The sequence below is a fragment of the Crotalus tigris genome, unplaced genomic scaffold (genome assembly GCF_016545835.1).
Source record: "Crotalus tigris isolate CLP2741 ecotype Arizona unplaced genomic scaffold, ASM1654583v1 scf7180000024472.5447098, whole genome shotgun sequence".
Classification (NCBI taxonomy): domain Eukaryota; kingdom Metazoa; phylum Chordata; class Lepidosauria; order Squamata; family Viperidae; genus Crotalus; species Crotalus tigris.
In genome coordinates, this window is record NW_024100643.1 from 1,633,265 (window position 1) to 1,658,430 (window position 25,166).

At 39.5% G+C, this 25,166-nt stretch overlaps 2 protein-coding genes across 5 annotated transcripts in view; one reads left to right on the plus strand and one right to left on the minus strand.

The window, feature by feature from the left end:
* Positions 1–25,166, plus strand: part of TBX21 (T-box transcription factor 21) — an 81,657-nt gene that overhangs the window by 27,236 nt on the left and 29,255 nt on the right. The window lies entirely within an intron of this gene.
* Positions 22–25,166, minus strand: part of OSBPL7 (oxysterol binding protein like 7) — a 113,258-nt gene continuing 88,113 nt past the window's right edge. The window contains exons 24-25 of one of the 2 annotated variants that reach the window (XM_039333302.1): positions 14,253–14,338; positions 22–1,089 (exon numbers count right to left, since the gene is read on the minus strand). In XM_039333302.1, the coding sequence (XP_039189236.1) occupies positions 14,273–14,338 (66 nt within the window). In that variant the 3' untranslated portion in view covers positions 22–1,089; positions 14,253–14,272. The remainder of the gene's footprint in view (positions 1,090–14,252; positions 14,339–25,166) is intronic. The other variant, XR_005555501.1, reaches the window with a different exon arrangement.

Below are 25,166 nucleotides of genomic sequence, written 5' to 3' on the forward strand. Positions count from 1 at the left end.
CCATTCATTAGGATTTTCCATGACATCATGCCATATTCCTTTTCAGATTAAAAAATAAACTACATTTTGCACACATATAAGAGATGGCAGAAAAAAATAAAGATAAGTGATACCAGACTGGAGTTAAATGGCTGTAATATTGAATATTAGCAGATTGTAATTCTAAATACTTCACTGTGTTTAAAAAAGCATACATCCATATTAAAAGATAGCATTTCAGGGAGAGGGTTCATCTGTGTCTCTCTAATGTACTACATGTAGTCCTCGACTTAAAAACATTCATTTAATGATATGAAAAAAAATGACTTATGACCAGTTTTCACACTTAAGACTGTTGCAGCTTTCCCACTGTCATGATACAACTTTGGCCACTTGGCAACTGGCACATATTTATGACAGAATCAGGTGATCCCCATTTGTAATTTTTCCTGCCATTTTCCAAAAAGCAAAGCCAATGGGGAAGCCAAATTTGCTTAACGACCTCATGATTCAATTAACAACTGCAGCGATTATCTTAATAATTGTAGCAAAAAGGTGTCAAATAAGGCACAACTCACTTAACAACTGCCTCGCTTAGCAACAGAAATTTGGGGCTCAGTTGTGGCCATCAGTTGAGAACTACCTGTATTTTTTTAATATAGGATGAGTTCCTTTGCTATCCCCATTAAACATTCAAATCTACCAACTTTTATCCTTGACTTCGCAATTAACAACAATAACAACAATGAATGGGTAGGCATCAGATTCTGAAAAATTGTCCCTTTGTAGAAAACAAACTAAATAAGTAGGTACCACCTCCCAATTATTTATGTAAAAGTGTTACTCCTTTATGAGAGGAAGTAAAATGTGTAAATACAGCCATCTGTATATTTTTTCTGTTTGGCATCAGTTGAAATAGGTCCACCTTCAACTTCTGAAAGAAAATTTATTTATTTATTTATTATATTCATATACTGCTGTTATTTCAATTGGCTCCTGATCCAATCTTGGAACTCGTTAAAGGTTACAAAGAAGAAGAGCATAGAAATCTGTAAAGATGATGTAAGGTCCATAGCTGGCAAAGTGGTGGGTCAAGCGTGGGGACAGGACCTTGGAGGAAGGGAATAATAAGAAATGATGAAAGCCTGAAAAATCAATGATCTTATACACTTAATGAAGCCTGTTAGAATGTAATCAAAATATAACAATGCTTAATTGTAAGAATTCCACAAAATATTAATATCCATTTAAGATCCTTTTAAATAACTGCAGTAGCTTGATAGATAGAAGATTTAATTAGGGTGTGGCACAAAATGTCCCCCAGAACGTCCCTTTGCTGGTAGTTCATGTATCAAGAAAAATCTTGAGAGACAGAGTGGTGTAGTGATTAAAGTACTAGACTACAATTACTACACTTTCAGCAAATAAGTTTCCTGGGTGATTTGGGGCCAGTCATTCTCTCTCAGTCCAGCTACTTTACAGACTTTTGTTCTGGGAAGAAAAAGAGTAGAGTGTGTATGCCATCTTGAGTTCCTGAACTGAAGGTGGGATATAAATGTTATCAAGAAACAAATAAGTAACACAATGTATTACCAAGGCATGGCCATCATGAGAACAATGTAATAAACTAAATACAATTGAGATTGTTTCTCTCTCTATTTTTGTAAAACTTTTCTTCTTCTAACACACTGAAAATTGCAGACCTATAGCAATTTCTGAACGGATTCTGGGGGACATTGTTTTGCTGGGGGAAAGCATTTCAGTTTTCAGGCTGCAAAGCAATAGTTTAAGTTGAATGTTTTCTTTAAGAACATTGTCATGGATGAAAAGGGAGAACAGCACAATAAGGCCCAGAAATTGGAAATTCAACACAAGTCATTTTTACTATATCCTCTGGAAAACTTACTTTGTAAAACTTCAGGTTTTGAAACAATAAGTAAAAAGATAATAAAGAAGAAATGGAGAGGATTATATTCTATTGTCACAAATTTTAATACAGTTAGTAACAAAATTAATCATATTTTCTCTCCTGACATGGCCTTTCACCTGTTCTATATTCCTAATAAAAGACTTTTTTAAACTGTGTAACTTAATAAAGGTAACACCATAAATATGCAAATCGTAGGTAGCACTGTTATAATCAGAAGAATGCAATTGACAGAATGGATTTTATGGATTATAAATAATTACAGATATTTACAGAAAACTTAATAAAAATTTGTAATTGTATATGGAGATTCTCAGTCACCCAGGTCATGGTTGTCCCAAGGTGCTTTTCAAAAAGCAACTGGATTTTCTTAGTTTTTTCCCTTGAAGACATTTTGTGTCTTCCGTTCTGAAGAAATGAAGCTTCTTGGATGACAAGTGAAACGTCTTAAAGGAAAAAAAAAACAAAAAAAGTCCAGGTATACAAAGGCATATCTTTGTAATCCAATATAGACTCAGTCAACCAGCTCCGCTATCATCAGCATTGGTAGCTAGCATGATGCTGATTGTGGGCCTGTTCTGCCCCCCTCATTTGCATCTCTCTGGATGAATATTTGGGCTTTGTGGACCCTACCTACTCCTTCATTTTCACAGGGGGATACCATTCAATACCTCCTCCAATACCATCTTAGTTTCCAACCTTGCCCTAGGATGGAAGGAAAGTGATTTGCAAACAGGACTGTTCCATTGTCTTTCTCTTTTTATTGTTTGCTGATAGCTCGAGGTAGCCAACTGCATTTTGAGGTTGTTAAAAGGAATGTTCAAAGCCTGATTTCCATGCCTCCATGCTTATGTAAATAAGAAGAAATGCAAGAGAAAAGAAGAAATGCTTAAGACAGTGGAGAGAAAAAAGGGAGGAATATTGGGAAAGGAGTAAGCAATATCAGGCTATTAGTTGAGACAACATTTTTCATCACTGTCAGAGGAGTGCCTTGGTCTGAGAATCATCTGTTTAAGCAGTGTTTCATTTGCATTGCAATAGTTTATATACAGCATTTTCTTTAATCTGCAAGGTAATGTAATACTAATAGGATTTCCTCTTTTCTGCCATATTATAGTTTTGCAAAGAAGTCTATTGTTGTAGGGTACTTATTTGTCAGTGATCTCCCAAATGTTGTTGGGGTTCTCCTTTATGTTAAACTGAAACTTTTAAGATGCTTGTTATAATACCAAAATAGAGCAACTATTTTTTTTCAGAATGATGGAAACTGACCTATAAGCTTGATCTCAGAATCTTAGTTATATTGGAATTTGGAAAGTTTGGAGCTTGTTCACTGAGGAATCCGGTAAACAGTAGTTCTCTGGTGTGGGCAGTCACATCATCCACTTGTATGGATAAGAGCTTTAGATTGTATGTTCAGGGCTTTTCTACACTGTGGTCTTAAGCTGTAGGGCAGGGGTGTCAAACTGCTGGCCTGCGGGTCGATGTGTCATGATGAAACCACATCCACCCCATTGCCAGCAATGGGGAAAAAGTTCCGATACATCACACAATGTCACGTGACGTCGCGAGTTTGACATGTCTGCTGTAGGGCTTAAGTGTATAAACCAGTGATAGCGAACCTATGGCACGCGTGCCAAAGGCAGCACTCTGAGCCCTCCCTGTGGTCACATGCACTGTTGCCCCAGCCCTGCCTCCTCCCATGGCCCCCTCCTCACCAGCATCCCTCCCCAGAGGAGAGTCGCCCCCAGGCGCGGCCTATGTGAAGCAGCCCAGCCAAGGACATGGTAGCTGGGCAGCAGGGACAAGATTCCGCCCTTGTGCCCTGTCGCGCACACATGATGCTGCGGGGCACCAGTGGAGGGTGTGGTCGCCATGGTGCTGCTGTGATCTGTGGCGGGCCGTGGAGGTGGTGGATGGCCCAGCGGACAGGTGGAGCAGGGACGGGGGTGGGGGATGGGTTTGGGGCACTCGGTCTCTAAAAGGTTTGCCATCACTGGTATAAACCATCTGGAAATAAAGCCAAGAAATTCCTTTCTGGATTTCAGCCTCCATTCTGATCACATTACGGCTTGATGTTCTATGTTATTCTATATCTTTGATAATGAGATACTCTTCATTTTTCTCCTGGACTGATTGGTAGCTAGGAAGGCAGGCAGGCAAGAAGGAGGGAAGGAAACCCACAGTTTTAACTTGTTTCTTTGATTAGAAGATGAAAATGGCAGAACTCTTTTTTTCACCTGATCAAAATGAAAAAAAAAAACAGGTTCCCATCATTAAATATGTTTTTATAAAGAGTTGTGGAATGCATAAACCAAAATGTAGAGGGATGGGGCACTCCTGCCATGGAGCACAGGGGCTAATTTGGGTGCACATGTTTGCCTATAATGAAATGAAGCACTATTTGAGCTAGCACAAGTAAGACATGTAGGCAAAAAAGACAGGTGGAGGCTGCCTGCCCAGTGAATTGGCCATGGGTAAGGGAAGACCTTGTGGGTTCCTGTCTTCAAGAAGAAGAGAATAGCCTGGACTTGCATTAGAGTAAGCTGGTCCTGTGGATCAACCCACAATGACTACTGTGTTTCTCTGAAAATAAGACCCACCCAGAAAATAAGCCCTAGCCTGATTTTTTGGCATCTGTCTAATATAAGCCCTATCCCAAAATAAGCCCTAGTTAAGAACCCACTCCATCCCACCGTCTGGTTGTTCCCTGCCACAATGGGGCAGGAGAGCATGCATCGTACCAGTGCTGATGCCATGAGGTGAGAGGCAGATGGGGGTGGAATTGCCCCACACGCTCTGCACCTGCTTACCTCAGGGCCCCTGCAGCCAGGCCATTCCTTGCTCTGAAACCTCCCCCTGCCTGTTCAATGACCTGGCTGCCCACCCGCCTCTTCCCTCTCATTCCCCTCCAAAGCCAGACTGCCATGCTACGAAGGATGGGTGGGGGAGGCTCAGTTGCCTTACCTGGTCCCCCTCTGCTATTTCGGAGCCAGGGGGAAGTGATGGCAAAAGGCTCTTCTGCCACTGTGGAACAGCCGCATCCTCTGCTGGAGGGGCTTTCTTCAGTCCCAGTCACCCCCGATTCACCCCACAGATGATCTGCCCAGTGGCAGCCACTGCCTCCTTCTCTGCCAACTCTCTCATGGCTTGCACTGTGACTGGACAGCACTCCCTCCACCTGAAGCTGCCTGCCTGCTCCCTCCCACTGTCTACTTGCCCATGGACACAACTGCTTACAGGGCTTCCCAGGGCAGACTCTTGGGAGGCGATGGCAGTGCCGGTGGAACACACCTTCAAGAGGTGAGGAGAAGAGTGATGTGGACAGGCAGGGGAAGCCAAAGCACCAGGTGGCACAAGCCTCCCCTGCCGCCTCCCTCCACCTGCCACACTCTTTCCTTTTGCAAACAGATGAAGTTTCCAGTTTCCATCAGTTCCCTGTCTGAGTGAAAAGTGTTTGGGTGCCTATGGAGTGCTTGGAAACAGAGCAAATTGCTCCTTTTCCAAGTGCCCCATTTGAAGCAGACAAAGCTTCCAGTCTTCCTCTGGACGAAAAGTGATTGGGCACCCATGGGGCACAAAATGCTCCATTTCCAAGTACCACATTTTCAAGCAGACAAAGCTTCCACTCTCCATCAATTCTCCCTCTGGGCGAAAAGAGTTTGGGCACTCCGTTTCCAAGCGTCCCATAAGCACCCAAGCAATTCTCACCCAGTTGGAGGACTGACAGAGACTGGAAGCTTTGTCTATTTGCAAAAGAAAAGAGTGTGGCAGTGGAGGGAGGCGGCAGGGGAGGTTTGCATCACCCAGTCCTTCAGCTTCCCCCACCTGTCCATGCTGTTCTTTTCCTTGCCTGAAGGCGCATCCCACCAGCATTGCCCTCGCCTCCAAGCGTCTGCCCTGGAAAGCCCTGCAAGCTGTTGCCGCTGCAGGCAAGCAGACAGTGAGAGGGAGCGGGTGGGCAGCCGCAAAATCAGACAACCCCTGAGCCCTAATGGGTCTTTTGGTCCCCCCAAAATATAAGAACCAGTCTTATTTTCAGGGAAAGACTGGTAGATATTAAATCCTAGTATAAAGACAGATGAATGCCTCCTTCCAGAGTTCTTTCTATGTTTTTTTTTAACACACCTAACAGGCTCCGCCTTTCTGCTGCTTAAGACACCAATTGAAGCATTGCAAAAAAAAAAGAGGAACAGATTAACATAACCTGTGTTGTTTTTGATATTATTATAGAGACAAAAATGTAATATCATAGCATCCACTTCTTTAGTGTTGGCCTTCATATATATCAAGTGCTTCCCAAGAACCTAGGATATTGTAATGTATTGGCATAGTATATGTGCAGATCCAAGGAGTGGGACCTTTTGTAGTTGACAGGTAGAAATTTTGTCAATGCATAGACTGTCTATGAGCCACCAAAGTTTTTTCGGTATCCACCCAATGTGCCAATAACCATTGGGACCACCACAGTTTATTCCATAATCTTTCAATTTCAATTTTCAGATTTTTATACTTTGTGGCCTTCTCTGATTCATCATCATTATTATTCAATGCATTGTAGGTCTATATATGACTATTCTACACTGGTCTATAACTATTTGATTTGACTGATTATATGACTATTTAAATATATATGTGGAAATTTAGACAGAATCAGTATAATTTAGATTGAAGCTCAAGACTTCTTACCACCATCAATATCCATTTTTATTTATCTTAATAGAATGAATAATAGGAGAGCTGCTAGCTAGACAAAAAAGGGTCTCTTTTCTTATATCTTATTCTCTTTAAATCAAGTATAAATAGGCCACATTTCAAATATAGGATTTCATGGAAAAGGCAGGCTCATGACTATTTTTCTTCTGCTGGACTGTAATTCATTCATTCTTTCATTAGGTCTGTATAAGAGGGTGAGAGACAGGTACCTCAGTCTATATACCAAATGAATGACCCATTGTGATCCCCATATCAAAACAACATACCTTATGTGCGGCCAGAATCTGAAAATAACATTTAACACAGCACAGTACTTAAGCAAAATGGTTCAGTTGAGATCTGCATATGTGGGACTGATTGGGGTAGATTGCAGGGGTGACACCGAAATATAATTTTATCATATTTTATCTATATCTTAAATTATTGTATTTTATTCCAATTTCATTTTAGACTGTATTTTATCCCAATTTCATTTTATTTTATTCCAATTTCATTTTAAATTTTATTTTATCTAATTTCATTTTAAATTGCTTTTATCAAATTTTAGTAATAATTTGTCTCTGGAACTTTACACTTTGATGTGGCTCAAGGGCTAACCAATCAATAAATCAATCAATAAATAATTAGGTCTGTATAAATTTGTCATGAATTTATCTTTTTCACTTTTATTCTATTCACTTTCTCATCCCAGCATCTGTAAGGAACATCTTGCAGAGAGTCTGAGGTTTTTTTCATGTTAACATATTTCAACTATCAACGAAGAAGCATCCTCTATATTTGAATGCAATTCTGTGTGTTTATTTGGGAGTAACTTCTTTTGATCTCTGTGACTTAAGTTTTGAAGCAACATATAATGATCACTTAGTGTAATTTTTGCCATCTTCTCTTTCTTTTTTCTTATCTTTTTCCTCTTCTTGCCTCTAAATCACTTATTATTTTTCTGCTTGTTCACTTTGATGTTTTGGTTTTGTTTTCTTACTATTGCAAGACACCGGATAATTGGTAACTGGCTTTAATGCCAAAAGCATAAATTTCAGTGTATGTTATCCAGTTAGAACCTCCATAATCAGACAAAATATCCTACTGAATCTTGGCTGATGTTCCTTCATGACATGCTTAATTGTAACTGTTCTAGGAAACAGGATGATGGAGAAGGATTTTTAGTATCATCCAGAAGGAAGTTTTTAACACCAATTGTGTTCTTGATGACATTCTTTTCCTTCTTCAGTTGCAACCCATCCTCTCATCTTTCCTTCCTTACTGAATGCATCTAGACCAGCGGTTCTCAACCTGTGGGTCGTGACCCTTTTGGGGGTCGAACAACCCTTTCACAGGGGTCGCCTAAGACCATCGGAAAACACATATTTCTGATAGTCTTAGGAACCGAGACACCGCTCCGCATCCATCTCCGCATGGCCTCTTCCACCATTTGCAGAGAGAGAGAGAGAGAGAGAGAGAGAAAGAGGCACTCTCTCTCTCTCTCTCAGGTGGACTTACCTCCTGCAGGGCTCCTGATTGGCCCTGTGCCCGGGTGTCCCACCCCCTGGGAGAAGCGCGGCCAGGGCCTCATGGCCTTGGAGCCACCCGGGGAAGCCCCGGGATCCCTGCTGGGAGCGGCCTGCTGGAGGCTCCGCTGAGCCGGCCAGTCTTCCCGCAAGCCGTGGCCCAAGGGAGACCAGCCCCTGCGATCCCCAGCCAGCCGGACCATTGGACCCGCTGGCCAGGAAGACGCCCCGGAGTCCAGGCTGCCGGGAAGGAAGAAGGAGATTCAGCAAAGGTAGGAGAGGAGAGCCGCCTCCTGGGGCCCATTGCTGGCAGTGGCTTCCTTGCCATTCTCTACCTCCTCCCCTTCTTCTTCCTACTGCCCCCAAGGCAGCTCGGGCAAATGCAGGGGCAAAAGGGTACCTGGGGAAAACAGCTGGGCTGGTGGAGGGGCTGGCGGGCCATGCGGCACCAGTTCCCACTGTGGCTCCATTGGATGGACAGAGGGCGAGGCCGGGCAGTGCGGAGTGCAGCTGGGGCGGCGACAGTGGTTTACTCGCCCTTCTCATCTCCTTCTTCCTCCTGCTGCCCCCAAGGTGGCTCGGGCAGGCGCCGGGAGGAAGAGGGGTGCCTGGGGGGAGCAGCCAGGCTGGCGAAGGGGCTGGTGGGCTGCGTGGCACCAGCCCCCACCATGGCTCCATCGGATGGGCAGAGGGCGAGGCCAGGCAGTGCAGAGTCCCGGCTGGAGCGGAGGCAGTGGTTTTCTCTCCCTTTTCCTCTCTTTCTTTCTCCTGCTGCCCCCAAGGCAGCTCGGGCAGGCACTGGGAGGAAGAAGGGTGCCTGGGGGGAGTAGGTGGGTTGGCAGGGGGGCTGGCGGGCCGCACGGCACCAGCCCCAACCGCGGCTCCATCGGATGGGCAGAGGGCGAGGCCGGGCAGTGCGGAGTCCTGGCTGGAGTGGCGGCAGTGGTTTTCTTGCCCTTCTCCTCTTTTTCTTCCTCCTGCTGCCCCCAAGGCAGCTCAGGCGGGCACCAGGAGGAAGAGGGGTGCCTGGGGGGGAGTAGCCAGACTGGTGGAGGGGCTGGCGGGCCGTGCAGCTCCAGTCCCCACTGCGGCCCACCAGAAAGAGAGAGAAAGAAAGAGAGAGAGGAAAGAGAGAAAATGGGGAGAGGAAAGAGAAAGAATGAGAAGAGAGAGGGGAAAGAGAAAGAGAAAGAGGAAAGAGAGAAGAGAAACAGAGGAAAAGAGAGGAGAGAGAGAGAGAAAGAGAGAAAAAGAGGAAAGAGAAAAAGAGAGAAAGAAAGAGAGAGAGGAAAGAGAGAAATGGGGAGAGGAAAGAGAATAAGAGGAAAGAAGGAAAGAGGAAAGAGGGAGAGAGAGAAGAGAGAGGAAAGAGAAAGAAAGAGAAGAGAAAGAGGAAAGAGAGGAAAGAGAGAAAGAGGAAAGAGAGAGAAACAGAGGAAAAGAGAGAGAGAAAGAGAAAGGGAGGAAATAGAGAAAGAGAGAGAAAGAGAGGGAGGAAAGAGAGAAAAAGAGAGGAAAGAGAGACAGGGAGAGGAAAGAGAAAAAGAGGAAAGAGGGAGAGAGAAGAGAGAGAGGAAAGAGAAAGAAAAAAGAGAGAGGAAAGAGAAAGAGAAAATGAGAGGAAAGAGGAAAAGAGAGGAAAGAGAAACAGGAAAAGAGAGAGGAAAGAGAGAAAGAGGGAGGAAAGAGAGAGAGAAAGAGAAAGAGGAAAGAGAGAGAAGAGAGAGAGGAAAGAGCAAGAGAGGAAAGAGAGAGGGGAAAGAGAGAAAGAGAAAGAGGGAGAGGAATGGCTCTTCTCCAACCAGGCTGGGCAGAACCGGCGGAGCGGCCTTCCTGCCCCCCCTCCCCGGCCAGCTGGATGGGGGGATGGGGGTCACCACAACATGAGGAATTGTATTAAAGGGTCGCGGCATTAGGAAGGTTGAGAACCACTGATCTAGACTGAGTCACAAAATTGGAAGGAACTTCAATGTCATCTAAGTTGACATAGAAACAAAGTATGCATATCACACTTCTAATATTGTGAATGAAGACCTATTCTCAATTCAAAACTGATCTGGATATTATTGGCAACTTCTGTTTGCAAAATAGACGAGATGTGATAACCCTAATATTTTTCATTCTTAGTTGTTTTTATCCTACTTTCTATAAGGTTATTTTTCTCCTTCTCTCATCCTCTCATCATCTTCTTTTCTTAAGCCCCAGAAAGAATGTCTCACTTTGATATTGTAACCAACCTGTTTCAAATGTGTTAAAAGTCTAAATGCATTAAAGTCACTGCATTTCCTGTGCACTCTTCAAGATTTTTGCAGTCAGAGAAAAGTTCTTCCCCCACCCTTTGCTTCAAACTCTGGGTGGTTCACCAACATCAGAAGAAAAAACAAGATGCCAGTTTAAGAGAACTGGATCCCAAAACATAACAAAAAGATCCATATTTAAAGCTAAAACATTTTGCAATCTTCTCTAGCTAGGAATCCTATTCCTTTTGTACCACAGTGAATGCATTGACTATCCCAGGGCCAGCTTCAGTTCTAAAAAAGAGGGTTCTATGCTATTATTTTTCTGAGCAAGAATTAAACAGTCAAAACTCTGAGGGCTATGTGCAGCTCCACTCCTTCTTTTTGCTTCTTTGAGCGTCCCCCTCACATTTAAAAAATTACAAGAGTTTCTTACCATTTTAGGATGGGAAATTCACAAAAAACTACAGTGTGTGCACTAAATTGATCTGTCTATGGAGATTCTCAATCAGCCAGGTCATGGTTGTCCCAAAGGTGCTTTTTCAAAAAATGCAACTGGACTTTTTTTGTTTTTTCCTTGAAAATGTTTCATTTCTCATCCAAGTTTTTTCAGTTCAGTTCTTCAGAAGAAGCTTCTTGGATGAGAAGTGAAACATCTTCAAGGAAAAAACAAAAAAACTCCAGTTGCATTTTTAAAAGGTACCTTTGGAACAATAAATTGACTTGTTCCTCCCCGTACCTCCCTGTTTTTAATCATGACAAAGTAAACTCCTTATATAAGTTACAGAGTATCCTGGCTCTGTTGATGTATGTGATGTAGCTTCATGAACTGTCCATCTTAGCTCCATGCATTGCAGCTCTGAGATTCCATCTCCAAGAGCCTCGGCTTTATGCCTGTTGTCCATGTGTCTTTTCAGCGTGGAATGTGGATCTCTTTTAAAAATTAATCTTTTTGCTCATTATACAATCAAAGATTCTTTGAGTAATATCTTTCTAATTTCTATCTATTTCTATTTCTATCTGTGTGTGTGTGTGTGTGTGTATACATCATAGAAATATTAGTTAAGCAATGTCTGTTTTTCAATCAGCCTGTTTACAGAGGTTTTCAGTAGATTTGGTAGGTTCAGCCAAGGTCTTATCTGCTTCTTATAACTGGGATCTTGAAAATCCCCTCTAGTGAGCCTCTCCTTGTGTGTTTATCTTGGATGCAAAGATAAGCGAAATGAACTTAACAGAATCATATAAGAAGCCTTACCTAGGCAGAGTAATAAAACATTCCAAGTCCAAGGAAGCAAGATAACATTTGAAAGCAATATCAACATTCAGACAAAATGATTCACTGGGATATAAGGAGGAGGGACAGTCAGGCACTTGCAAGTTTTTGTTATTATAGCCTATCTCTGTGACTTTTGAACTGTGCATCCTGGCATTAGGTTGCTACACCACAGGGTGTAGTGGGATATTTTACCACTTTTTAAAATCTGGATGGGGAGGAACTATATCTGATTCAATCCTATCAAGACTGAGTGGTGTGAATGTTAATGCCACTTGAGCCTTGGATAGAGTAGTACTTTCCGATTTAAGAGTGGTGGGCAATTTGTGGGTTTTCTTAGACTCATGGCTCTTCTCAATGAGCAGGTGGAAGCTGTTGCCAGGAAGGCCTCTGCACAGCTTCATCTGGTACAGCAGATTTACCCAGATAGGGAAGTCCTCCAGATAATCACTCATGCCCTAGTCACCTCCCAGCTTACTGTAACACAGGATTGTTCTTGAAGATCATTCGAGAGCTTCCACTGATTCAGAATGTCTGGATAGCAATGGGCATGCCTAGATATCCCCATGTAACATCCTTGCTTTGAAAACTGCACTGTTTGCAGTTTGCTTCCGGGTATAATTCAAGTTATGGGTATGACAGGCATTTGCTTAACTCATCCCATGTAACACCCTGTCATTTAGCTATGATTATAATAGTCCCACATATCTGGAAAGTATCTGCTTGGGGAAAGCTACCTAAAGATACAAATTTTCTCCATAACCAAAGTAATGCAAAACCATCCATCTTGTCTATAGTCACAGTTTCTCTTTAAATGAAATTTCTATCCAGAATTTCTACCCAGTTTCTTTTTCTTCTCTTCTAATCACCTTTATAATAAAGTAATTCCTGATATTTGAGAAGGCTGATATCTATCCACTGTAGGCATCTTCTATTCCTCCAACAGTTGGAAATTTAATCTGAGTCATTTCTCAATGAAAAAAAATATATACACGTAATCCTCAATTTATAACTACTCATTCAGCAACCATTCAAAATTATGATGAAAAATTTTGGTTTTACAACTTGTGCCTGAAGTTTTATTTATTTATTCATTAGATTTTTATCCCATCCTTATTACTTTACAAATAATTCAAGGTGATGAACATACATAATACTCCTCTTCCTCCTATTAACTGTGTAAGGTGGGTGAGGCCAGGGGAAAGTGATGCACCAAAGTCACCCAGTTGACTTTCATAACTAACATGGAACTAGAACTCATGGCCTCCTGCTTTTTTCTAGGCTAACACCTTAACCACTATACCAAACTATCTCTCAGTTATGGCAATTGCAGCATCCCTTCAGTTACATGATCAAAATTTTCAAATAAAACTATTTGGGTTCTGACCTAATTCAAATGTATTTTTCTGTATACCAATATTGTACATTTTGAACTGAAACATGTTAGAGAAGCATTCAGATATGTGGACTGCTGCATGAAGTCTGACAGGGAAGATCCCACCAACAAAGAAGAACTCCAAAAGTCCATTAAGGCCTGTGTAGTGTTCATGCAAGGCTCCAAAATTCCAAGATTTGCAAAGCCCCTTTGTAGTCAGTAGTTAATATAAATTTGTTCTGCCCACTTGTGATACTTCAGAAAAGAAATGCTTACAAGAAGAGGAGTGGTCAAAAATCTGTTCCTTTCTTTCTGCTTCAGCCATTAAAAGGCAGTAATGCATAGATTTAAGCCTTGCAACTTGAAGGCATGTGGACATCAACCCCAACAATTTCCCAGCCAGAATCAAATAATCAATATGGACGCCCCAACCATTGTTTTTAGCAGCTGCTTTGATTTTTTTGTGTTCCCTCCATAGGTGTGCTTAGTATTTCTAACCATGCAGCTTGCTGCAGTGAGTCATTTATTTAGTTATGTCATATTTATGTAGTGTATATCGGAGGTGGTGACTCTTTGAGAGCAGTATACAATGAAATTTCATTTTAATGTATGCTGATTAGTGTACATTCAAAGTGACATAAAGTTTTTATTCTATTCTATACATTAGTTAGTAGATATATCTTGTTCTACATAGTAAGATCACAAGTAATTAGAACTAAAATTGTATAAAGATTTGAAAAAAATAGATACTAGAATATTTGTAACTAGTGGAATGTTGAAAACATTTAAGGCATTCTCATTTATTTTTTGTTATTACGTTTTGAAATATTACTGGTAGGATGATGGGGGCAGTTGTAGCAACAGTTTCAGGACTTTGATTATCTGCTTCACCCGTCTCCCCATTTTGAAGTCAATGACCAATGAATGACCAATGATGCAGACCCTCCTGTCCAGGATACATAATTTTGCTCCTTTAAACTCAAAGGTTTAATGAGGTTGGTGGGTGATAGTGTGCTTATGAAATACGAGAGGAAGGAATAAAGAGAAACATCAGCTTTGAAACATTGCTATGCAAGAACCAGTGCAGGAGGGATCCTCCCTAATTGCTTATCAGCATTTATCTAGACAGTTATGCAGAATATGCTTTAGTTTGATAGGATTTTGTCTATGAGTTAATATACAATAAACTTCTTTGAGCTTTTACACATATCATTCTTGACTTTGCAGGCCTGACACTTACAGATTTAATGAAGGATTGTTTTAAGAGAAGTGATTGAAGGATATCCTGGATTCCTTTCCCTCCTTGGCCTCCCAGTACAATATTACCTGTGAATGAGAAAATAAACCAAAGATTATTCTCTCTAATGCATGATGGAGGGCAAGTGAAAGACTTTGTTGATGTTATTATGTTGATGTTAGAGAAACTTGAATCAGTAATGGTGATTACACATACACACAAAACACACAGAGGGAGGGAGGGAGGGAGAGAGAGAGAGAGAGAGAGAGAGAGAGAGAGAGAGAGAGAGAGAGAGAGAGAGAGAGAGAGAGAGAGAGAGAGAGAGAGATGTATTCAGGGAACACCAAAATTCCCATGTCCAAAAATATCCTAGCTGACAAGTTGACATGCAGGATGGGACTGAAGTTGTAGGCCAGTGGTGGCGAACCTATGGCATGTGTGCCAAAGGTGGCACTCGGAGCCCTCTCTGTGGGCATGCACGCCATTGCCCCAGCCCCACTTCCCCCCACAGTCCCCTCCTCACCAGCAGCTCCCCCCCAGAGGAGAGTCTCCCCCAAGCACGGCCCGCGCAGAGCAGTGCAGCCAAGGACATGGCAGCCGAGCAGCAGGGACAAGACTCCGCCTCCTCACCCCATCCCCCCCAGCAGGAGAGTCTCTGCACGGGGCAGAGCAGTGCAGCCAAGGACATGGCAGCCGAGCAGCAGGGACAAGACTCCGCCCTTGTGCCCCATCATGTGCAGATGGTGCTGCGGGGTGCGAGTGGAGGGCATGGCTGCCATGGCATTGCAAGGCCGCCTGGGCGATCTGCTGCAGCAGGCCGTGGAGGCGGTGAGTGGCCTTGCAGGTGAGGGGAGCAGGGGCAGAGCGCGGGCAGGTTGGGGGGTGGGACGGTTTTTGGGCACTCGGTCTCTAAAAGGTTCGCCATCACTGTTGTAGGCAATCAATAGAATTTCCTCTTCTACTTCATCCTGTGTCCTGCCTATGCTCCCCAGACTGTCCACCCTCTAAAATATCCCTCCAGAGTTCCGATTGGCACCATACCATTGGCCTTTTGTAAGACCTTGAAGGTGTGGTCCTTTGCTTCAACCTGGGCCCAAGATGTGTGAGGGAACTCATCTTCTGCTTATGTTGTTTGTTGTTTATGATTCCTGCTATGCTATGGTTATGTTATGATTTTCTAGTTTTATGTTTTTAGTTATTTTTATTATCTAAATATTGTAATCCACCAAGAGTAATTTATTTGAGATGGGTGATTATATAAATCTAATAATAAATAATATTCATAAAAAGCCCCAAAGGGAAACAGAAATACGCAGAATTATTGACAATTTCACATCTTTCTTACTACCCAAAAAGTAAAAACTGAACAAAAATTATAAGGCTAGCAGCAAATGATTGTGACTAGCAAGAGTGAGAAATAAAATGGTGCTGGAGTAAGTAAACTGGTGCCTCTCCCAAAAGTCTTGAAAACAGTGGAAAATACAGCCGTATGAAATCCTTTCTCAACAAAAGCAGCTGAAACACCTGTTATTTGAGAATAAAAGCAGAAGAAACTACAGTACTGTCAGAACCTGTCTCTCTTTTCTAGAAAATATCAACAGGAGTGCCAGACGTTTTTTGTTTTGTTTTGTTTTGTTTTTGAAAAAATAGGTTTCATTTTTTTCACAGAACTGCTAAGCAACAAAATGGTTCACTGCTCTGCTAGAAAAATGCGAAAATAAGAAACCCGGATAAAGCATTGTGGGCGTTTTCTGAAATACAGATTTGCTGTCTAATTAAGCTCACAACCCAAGCCAAAATGGCCATAGAGGGCAATGCCCCGAGAACATGGCTGCATGTTAAGAAGTCTAATAGGTTGCTGAGCAATGCCCACCACCATCACTTCACTGGCAACTCTGTCATCAAGTGTTGTAAACTGTCCATATGGCAAAGTTTATGTTCAGAAAAGAGGAAAACACCTAAACAACTACAAGTGACTTTAGGACTAATGAGGGCTGGAGGTGAGATGGAATTCATCATGAAGGCATATCCCTTAAAAACACTGAAGTGCCTTTGAAGTTAGTGGGATGGGAAGATGAAGCGCTAGTATTCTTACAGATTAATAAAAGAGAATGTCTCTGCCCTAAGTCTTATAGGATGAGCCACCAACAAGAGAAAAGGGTTGGGTGGAAAAATAAAAAGGATTAGCCTGCTAATTCCCTTACATACAAACATAGACACAAACCCAGGGAAAGGCTAAAATTTGTAACCTGTGTGTCATTCTGTATATATACCTATTTGTATGTTGATGAAAGTTGAAGAACAGATTTTTTTTTAAAAAAAAAATGATTTTATTTCTTTGTTGTAAGACAGTGTTTGATTTTCACCATGAGGTTTCTCTTTGAGGTTTGTGACACAAACACAGCAACAAAAGACAACACTGAAAGTTAAAACTCTACAGTATCATATCTCAAACAGAAAAATCTTTTTCAGAGTGTAAATGGGAATACAGTCTTTGGCACTGTTTAAGAGCCTGGTTGTCAGGAAATTTAGATGGAATTCTCATATCTTTGTAATAGGAATGGGTGGGCATCTTTTTCCTGTCAAAGGCTGCGTTCATTTTGTGATCATAGATTGGAAGCCACGTGGTAGGCAGGGTTGAAACAAACCGAAGTTAGGACCATAAGATGTGGAGAGATGTGACTGTCCCGGTGAGATGCAGATAGAGCAGGCATGTCAGACTCCTGGCCCACAGACCGGATATGTCTCGTCGAAACCACGCCCATCCCAGTGCCGGCTATGGGGAAAAAGTTCCGATATGTCACATGATGTCACGTGATGCCGCAAGTTTGACATGCCTGAGATAAGAGGGTGACATTATGCAATTTTCATTTCATCATCCAATTTTCTCATTGAAAATAGGATCCTTAAAGAAATATTTGTACATATCATAATACCAGACAGAAGATTAACTTTGCTATCTCTACTCTAAACAACTATTCTAAAAAAATGCAAATTCTTTATTACAGATTATCAACTAAGACTAAATAAAATGTATTAAATAAAATCTGCAAAATAGAGTTACGGGGTAATAATAGAGAATAAAATACAGGTAGCCCTTGTTTAGCAATTTAGCAAAAATTCACAGTTATGGTAGTGATGAAAAAGTAATATTATGATCAATCTTTGCATTTACAACCTTCATAGGTCTGTAAATCAAAGAAAAGCTGAAATAAGATCCTAACTAAGCACAGACATAGTTTCACTTAGTGTCTGCTTTACTTAATGACCAAATTGCCAGCCTCATTTAGCAATTGTGGTTGCTAAATGAGGCCTATCTATAAAACATATCAGATAAAAGATCTACAGTCATACTTGCACTATCTTACGATCAGCAAGATATGAATTGCAAGCTATTTTCAATGGCAAATGAAGGTTTATCTGCTAAAAATATTAAGAAGTAGGACGATTAACCAGCAGCCTCCATCATCTTATCAATCTTATCATTACATTTAACAACAAATTACAGTAAACCCATTGGAGTAGCTGGGACTGGATGGAAGAGGAAGGAAGCAATGAGTTTAGTGTAAGCACCTGGACAATCAGGAACACTGCAGTGCTTATTAGGATTGACATTTCACCATCCTTTACTCTTGGTTTCCAGTGGAGATCAGAAGATATTCACTTCTATATTAATCTAAGCCCATATCTGGAATGTCCCTAGTTTACACATTCCTAAATTAACTTTCAGTTGTAGCCTACAGAGCTATAAGACTTGACAATTTAAAAAAAAAAACTTTCCTTCTAAATCTGCTATCTGTAGTATTTGTACCCAAGGAAGATTTATGGAGAACCTAAAAAAAGTCTTGCACATATTTTTCTGTTATTTCAATTAATCACAATAAATCTGCTATTCAATATAGTTGTTTGTTTGTTTAGAAACACTTGTAAAACATGGAACAGTGGTGAAATTAGAAGAGAAGAATGCTTCACAATTGCTAATAATATATCATGGTCAACTACAGAAAGGGAGGTATAAGGTCATTAAGCACAGAACGTAAATTACCTAGCCTGCCTAAAGGTAGAAACTGAAACCAAAAAATTTGTTTTGGTCATTAACCAGCAAAATATAAAATGATTTCTACTGTTTGCTTTGACAGTATAAATTTTATCAGATCCATGGTTCTGAAATGGAAAAATAAAAGGGAGTATTATAGAGGTTGAATTAACAGAATAAATGCCATCTGTGAAAACAAGTTTCAGTTTAGCAAAGTTTTGGAGCAGACACTGAATGTCTCTCAATCTCAGTTCTCTCACTTTTACGTTAGACATAAGAAAAATCAGTTGTATAAAATTGTGTAAAATTTAAATCCAGAGAATGTGTTATCATTTTGAGCAGTGGTTACAACACCTGCAGAGTTTTGCGTTTGCAACTGGGAGGAAGATGGGATTGAAGGTAAGAGGAGTTGTACTCACTGTCTCTTGAGTGGTTAATGTGGGCCATGTAACCTTCTCCCAGCAACGTTAGCTCAGGAAGTAAGCAGCCCACCACACAATCCGCTCAATTCTTTTGGTTGTTTTGTCAAGGTGGGGAAAATGAGTTTCAGCTTCTCTTCTGAAAGTCAATCAAGGCACACTGAACCCTCATCACAGGCATGGGTCCATCAAAATGTTGTAGATTGTGGCAGGAATTGGAAAAGGCAAATAACTTATGTGACAGAGAAGACAAAAATTATGATCTATTTACATAGGAAAGGCCTTTTCAAGATCCTCCTTCCCATAATGTTTCTTCATAATTGTTTGCTAGAGGAAAATAACCCTACTTATTATAAACAAAGTGATATCCCCACCAAAGATTTTTTAAAAATCTAATATTTGTGTTTATTTACATACATATATAAAAATTAGGCAAAGCCAGCTGGATGATTTTCAACCAGTTATATTCTCTCAGCTCTAGAAAGGAGACAATGGCAAGTCACTTCTGAAATATTGCCAAGGAAATTGCAAAGACTAATCCAGGCAGTCTCCAGGAGTCAACACTGACTTGAAGGTACTAAAAATAGTTGAGTTCAGTCAATACAATTCAACTAGTTATAGATATTTTTCATATTTTCTTGACTCCAGTTGGATTCTATATAGCATAATAGATATATCCCAAATGGGATCCATAGCCCAATGTATTCCATTGGGCTATAAACTAATCAACAGCCATTCTAACACAGAAACAAAATTAACAAGACTGGGCATGTTATGCGAAAACAGCCCCAAAATCTTTATCTTACCTTATGAAGCATGTTATGTGAATCCAGCTTGTGCCTAACCCAAAGATTCATGACTTGAATCTGTGTCTTCCTACTGTCAATCCAAAATAATATAACTATGCCGAGATCCCTAATAGCACAGAAATTCTCCCAAAACTGGTATTTACAGGCTGACAGTTCAAAATGCAAATAGAAAAGAGGGTGCTTGGAGTGAAATATTTTATTTCAATTGATCTGCAATAGCCCATTCACACTTCAAATTGAGTACGTCTGCCAAATCATTTCTTAGACTCAAATTGCTCCAATATGTCGTAACTGTAACTTTTTTTGACCATGAGAATTGTAGACCCAACACCTCTAGGGATCCCAAGTGAAGGAAGACTTACTTTTACCTTGTTATACTTTGTGACAAGGGAGCTACAATCTTTGAAATGCAAAGATCAGAGAGAAGAGAGAAAGAGAGGGAGGGAGGGAGAGAGCTTCCACATTATTATTGTTTTACTTCTCAAATTCTCACAAAAGGTCATCTACCATGTCACAATCTGCAATCTTTTCACTTCTGCCAACCAGAAATGCTGAGAAAAGAAGGAATGAAAATCATGGCCGCATCCTGAGCTGCTATAAGTTTCACAGCAGCTTTCTACACTATCCCACCCTATATCTCCTCTATCATGCTTCACTTGAAAATGTAAGAGAAAATGAGATGAAAACACAACTATAAATAAGTAGCTTGGCCTTTTTGTCATGGTTCATCCTTTGCCAAAGTCAAAAGAATCTGAAACAGAGAAATCTTATTAAGTCTGGCTAGACTGCTGAGGTGGAGTCATTCAACCAGTATTCAGCTAGAATTTCCCTTATAGGGACTCTTCTACCTTCCATCAATTTTAGCTTTGAACATAATTTACTGTATTTATTGATAGTGACATTATCAGCAGTTCAGCATGCAGTAGGTTGGTGGCCCTTTATAGGAAGATTTGCAGATTTATGATTATCTATCAAGTTTGTATGCCCATTGACTTCCATTGATCCAATTGCGAGGTTGCAGTCTTGATATTTATCTCAAATAATAAGATCTCTTGTGTTCTTTTGTGGACTTGCAACATATTTTAAGATAGTTGGATGTGGCTCCCAAATTTAACAGGGGATGAGAAAATTGACTTCTAAATATAAAAGTCTATATTTTCTTTCTTTTGAATTGAAGCAAAATTTCCAATTATATATATCAACTTCAAATTCAATAATACCAAACTATGACTTGCAACTATGGTTAACTATTAGAATGCAATTTTCATATATAGTATTAGAAATGTTATAAGTGGAGCATGTGTTTCTTTCAACTGGCTAATAGATATGTGTATGTATATATTTGTATGATACTTAGCTACTCTTAATATACTCTTTGCAATAACTTCAAAAATTCTGCACAATCATTCTAGTTGTGTGACTCCTTTGGATGGATTGTAGGGGGGGGGGATGACATATTTGTGAGTTCATATACCAACCTCATTTTAAAAAACAATTGCTAGGAGTTTAGTTGGAGTCAATGGGAATGTAATACTCTCTTCCCATGTTATTTTTGTGATTATCATTGGTAGCTTGTATTGATGGATGGACAATTTGATGAGAGAACATACATTTCCATTTATATATTGAACAATCTAGACAATTCGTGAACTATTTTTAGGAAGAAGACAATTCTGAATAAAGTTCATATTTTCAGTCACACTAATATCCTGTGATTTATTTTTTATATCATCCCAGAGTCCAGATATTAGTCACCTGGAACATATCATTTCTCAGCAATTGGTCTGAATTTTCTATGTTCCGATTGTTAACAGTTGAGGAGTCAAAAAGCTTCATGGAGATTTCACTTTCCAGTTTGAAAAGAATAATTTCCCACTCTTCAAAATATTTATCCCTGTCACCTCTTTAGTTATTTATTGTATTATATATGAAAATATGAGATAGAACAAGAAAGGAAGCTCATTCAGTTAGGAATATTTTTATCCTAAATAGTAACTGTAATTGAAGCTATTTTTTGTTGAGCCAAATTTTGGAATTTATTTAATATTGACTCTCAGTGAAAAGAAAAGTAATAAAGAACTTCTGAGCATACGTAAATTCTGATGACTAAATAAAGCTAGCATCTGTACTAGTGTCTTCATTGGTCTCATTAATCAAGCTGCGCTTATGAGATGAAAAGAGCTGGAAGTTGCATGGTGGACAGTAGATCACATTTTGAGAGTTAATCCAGACTTCTTCCAACTTTTTCTTGAGATTGTAATATGGAAAGATGATAGAAATAGTATATAAGCCTCCCATACTGAACATGACTCTGAGAAACAAGAGTTGTATCCACTCTATTTTCCATGAAGCTGTTGTTCAATGGATTTCCATCCTAGAATTTGATTTCAATGTCAGAGCTTTACCTAGGAAAAAAATTAAATGCTTCATCTTGGTGCATAAATGAGATTAAAGAATAGGACCACCAAGAAAATTAAAAATTAAAATAAATCCAGAAAAAAAGTATAGGGGGAGAAAAAACTGTGCATTCCAGTGGTCTGAACTTTACAGTGTTTCAATAAATAAGGAATTTCGGGTGATGAAGCAATACTGTGAGCTTTAAAATAAATATTTTTTTGCATTTTTTAATATGAATCCTTTAGCTTCGTAGTTGAAAATGTAACTTACTTTTATTTAATGTTAAAGTGATATGTGCAACTTAGAGTGTTTTCTCAAAATATTATTGAAGCATGGCAATTACAGCATTTTTGTACTGCGTTTACCTGGCTGAGTTAAATCTCAATCCATCTAATTTAAAAAATACGAGAATCCTTCAATAAACATTGCAACTGAAGTGGATGCAGCTGGAAGGAAATAATTCATTTCAACTATGTCCTTATCGATGGATTGGTTTTTAAGTTTAAACCAAGTTTTAAAACTTGATTTTTAAGTCTTAAAAATTGTTGGAATACAGACCAGACTGCAAATCAAATCCTTTCATTGATTAACTGTATCTTCCTTTTGAAAGCCTCAGAAAGATAAGTCAGAAGGATAAAAGCATAAATTAATGACATAATGCAACTTTTATAGTATTATCCCGTATCTCAAAATAAAAATATAGTATTAAATCATGCAGAAAATAGATGGGAATATCTAAATTTCAGAAGGATATCAATTCATGAGACAAAAATGTTGTTGGTGTCATTGTTATTGCTATACCCTGTTGTCATCAGAACCTTGTTCCAAACTGTCTCTAAGATCTTTTATAGAAATCACGACCATTGATAGAGAGCATTTGTGCATCAGAGGGGGCAACTGACGCACAGATCATTCTAGTCTTAGATCCGGCTTACGAAACCCAATATGCTGCCTGTGCTCTACAATAAAAGAGCCAAGGTTGCCTACCCATGACCTAGACCAACAATCTATGATTTCTGTCTTCACATAACACAGTATATGCAAATAAATAAATCACATTAAGTTTTAATGGAATAACTCAGTATAAACCGCAGGCAAAGAGAAATAGAGGGTTTCCTCAATACACTGAAGCACAAACCAACCAATCTCATTTTAGCTTAGCCCAGTGTGTGGAGTGAATTTAGTCATTATGTATTTTGATAAGTATTTTATCTGGTGTGTGTGTGTGTGTATGTTCATACACACCTTTCATGCTACTTTAAGTTGGGTGGGGCAGGAAGTGGTGCATTTCTCTGATTGGGTGGGTGTTCTGACATCCAAATAATTTTTCTCCTGATTTGCTATATCAGCAGTGAAAAATAAACCCTCTATTCTCAGATGAGCTGTAATGCCAACTTTTGATTTCAATAGCATTACAGTATAATTTTTACAGTAAGATTTAAGAAGCAGACCTGGAAAGGGGATCTGAGGGAATATGAAGATTTTTTTTAATGAGGAGTGAACCCCAATTCCATCATCTTCTCTCCGTCTCATTAAAGATAGGAATCTTGATGGGCTGCTTCTGCTTGAGATTAAATTTACTATTAAGTGGGATTAAAATATTGATTTTGTTGGTTTCTGAGGAATTGATCTGTTGAGAGCAGCCTCCTTCTTTTGGTATGGAGATATTTCCCACTTGGCAATTAGGGGAGGGAGCCAAATCAGTATGTTGGTAATTGGAGAGGGTGTTCTTTCCAACAAAAAAAAGGTTCAAAAGAAAAAATAATAATTTTATTCCATTAAATGAATGTGACTTTTAAATTATCTTCTCAATCAACATCTTAAGTAAAAAAAAAAATCAAAATTCACACCAAGGAAATCTCTATATTGGGATTGGCCAGAATAATACAAGAATATATAAACTTTCTATGAAAAAAGCAGAGGATGTAAATATGTACTATTTTTGCAGGATTGAATTTGGCAGAATTTGAGGCTTTCAGATAGATGATAAATACGAATTTTGCAAATTGTCTTCCAGTTTTCAAGTTGATGATCTGTTCCAAAACCTAAAATAATAGTTTTTATAATATTTTCTACCTTTTGTTACAGTGCAGAAGAAATGTGATTTCTATGTAGAGTAAATATAGTACTTGGAGGAGAGGCCAGCTTTCTGTGAAATTGTATCTAGCAAAACTACATTTGGTACTGGCTGAATTCAAGGGTTCTAACTTCACAGTGATCAGTCATTTTAAGCATTTGTCCATCTTACAAATGAACTTTAAAGGACTTTAAATTGCACATCAATTTATACATACATACATACATACATACATACATAAAATCTCAATAAATGAAATGTTGTCCAACCATGTGATTTCTTATTTGGAGGCTGTATTTCTTTTTATTATTATTATTTGGCAGGATAATTAACTTCAAGTGAAACTCTAACCTACTTTTTCTTTTCCAAGTACAAGTAATCCTCGACTTACAACCACAAGCGAGCCCAAAATTTCTGTTGCTGAGCAAGACAGTTGTTAAGTGAATTTTGCCCCATTTGACAATCTTTCTTACCACAATTGTTAAGTGAATCACTGCAATTGATAAGTTAGTAACATGGCTGTTAAGTGAATCTGGCTTCTCCATTGACTTGGCTTGTCAGAAGGTTGCAAAAAGTGATCACATGACCCTGGGACACACTGCAATTGTCATAAATACAAACTAGTTGCCAACCATCCAAATTTTGATCATAGGATCACAGAGATGCTACAGCTGTCATAAGTGTGAAAAACAGTCATAAGTCACTTTTTTCAGTGCTGTTGTAATTTCAAACAGTCACTAAATTAACTGTTGTAAGTTGAGGACTACCTGAAATTGCATATATAGTGTTACGGGTAGCCCTTGACCTACAACCACAACTGAGCCCAAAATTTCTGTTGCTAAGTAAGATGGTTGTTAAGTGAGTTTTGCCCCATTTTACAACTTTTCTTGCCACAGTTATTAAGTGAATCACTTCCAACCACATATTTTTCCATTGTTTCATCTGTATGTTATCCCAATTTATCATATTCTTTCACATTCATTTTTACTTGATAAAAGTTTATATATTTTAGCAATTATATAGTTATAATTTGTATATAATCCTGTTTCGTAGTCAACAAAACAATGTTCAGAACCATACATTCTTTTGTCTACTTTAAATCTTTCTATTAACTATAGATAGGAAAACCATTGACAAATATATTCGTCTGCCACAAGTTCTTCTCTTTATTTAATTTTG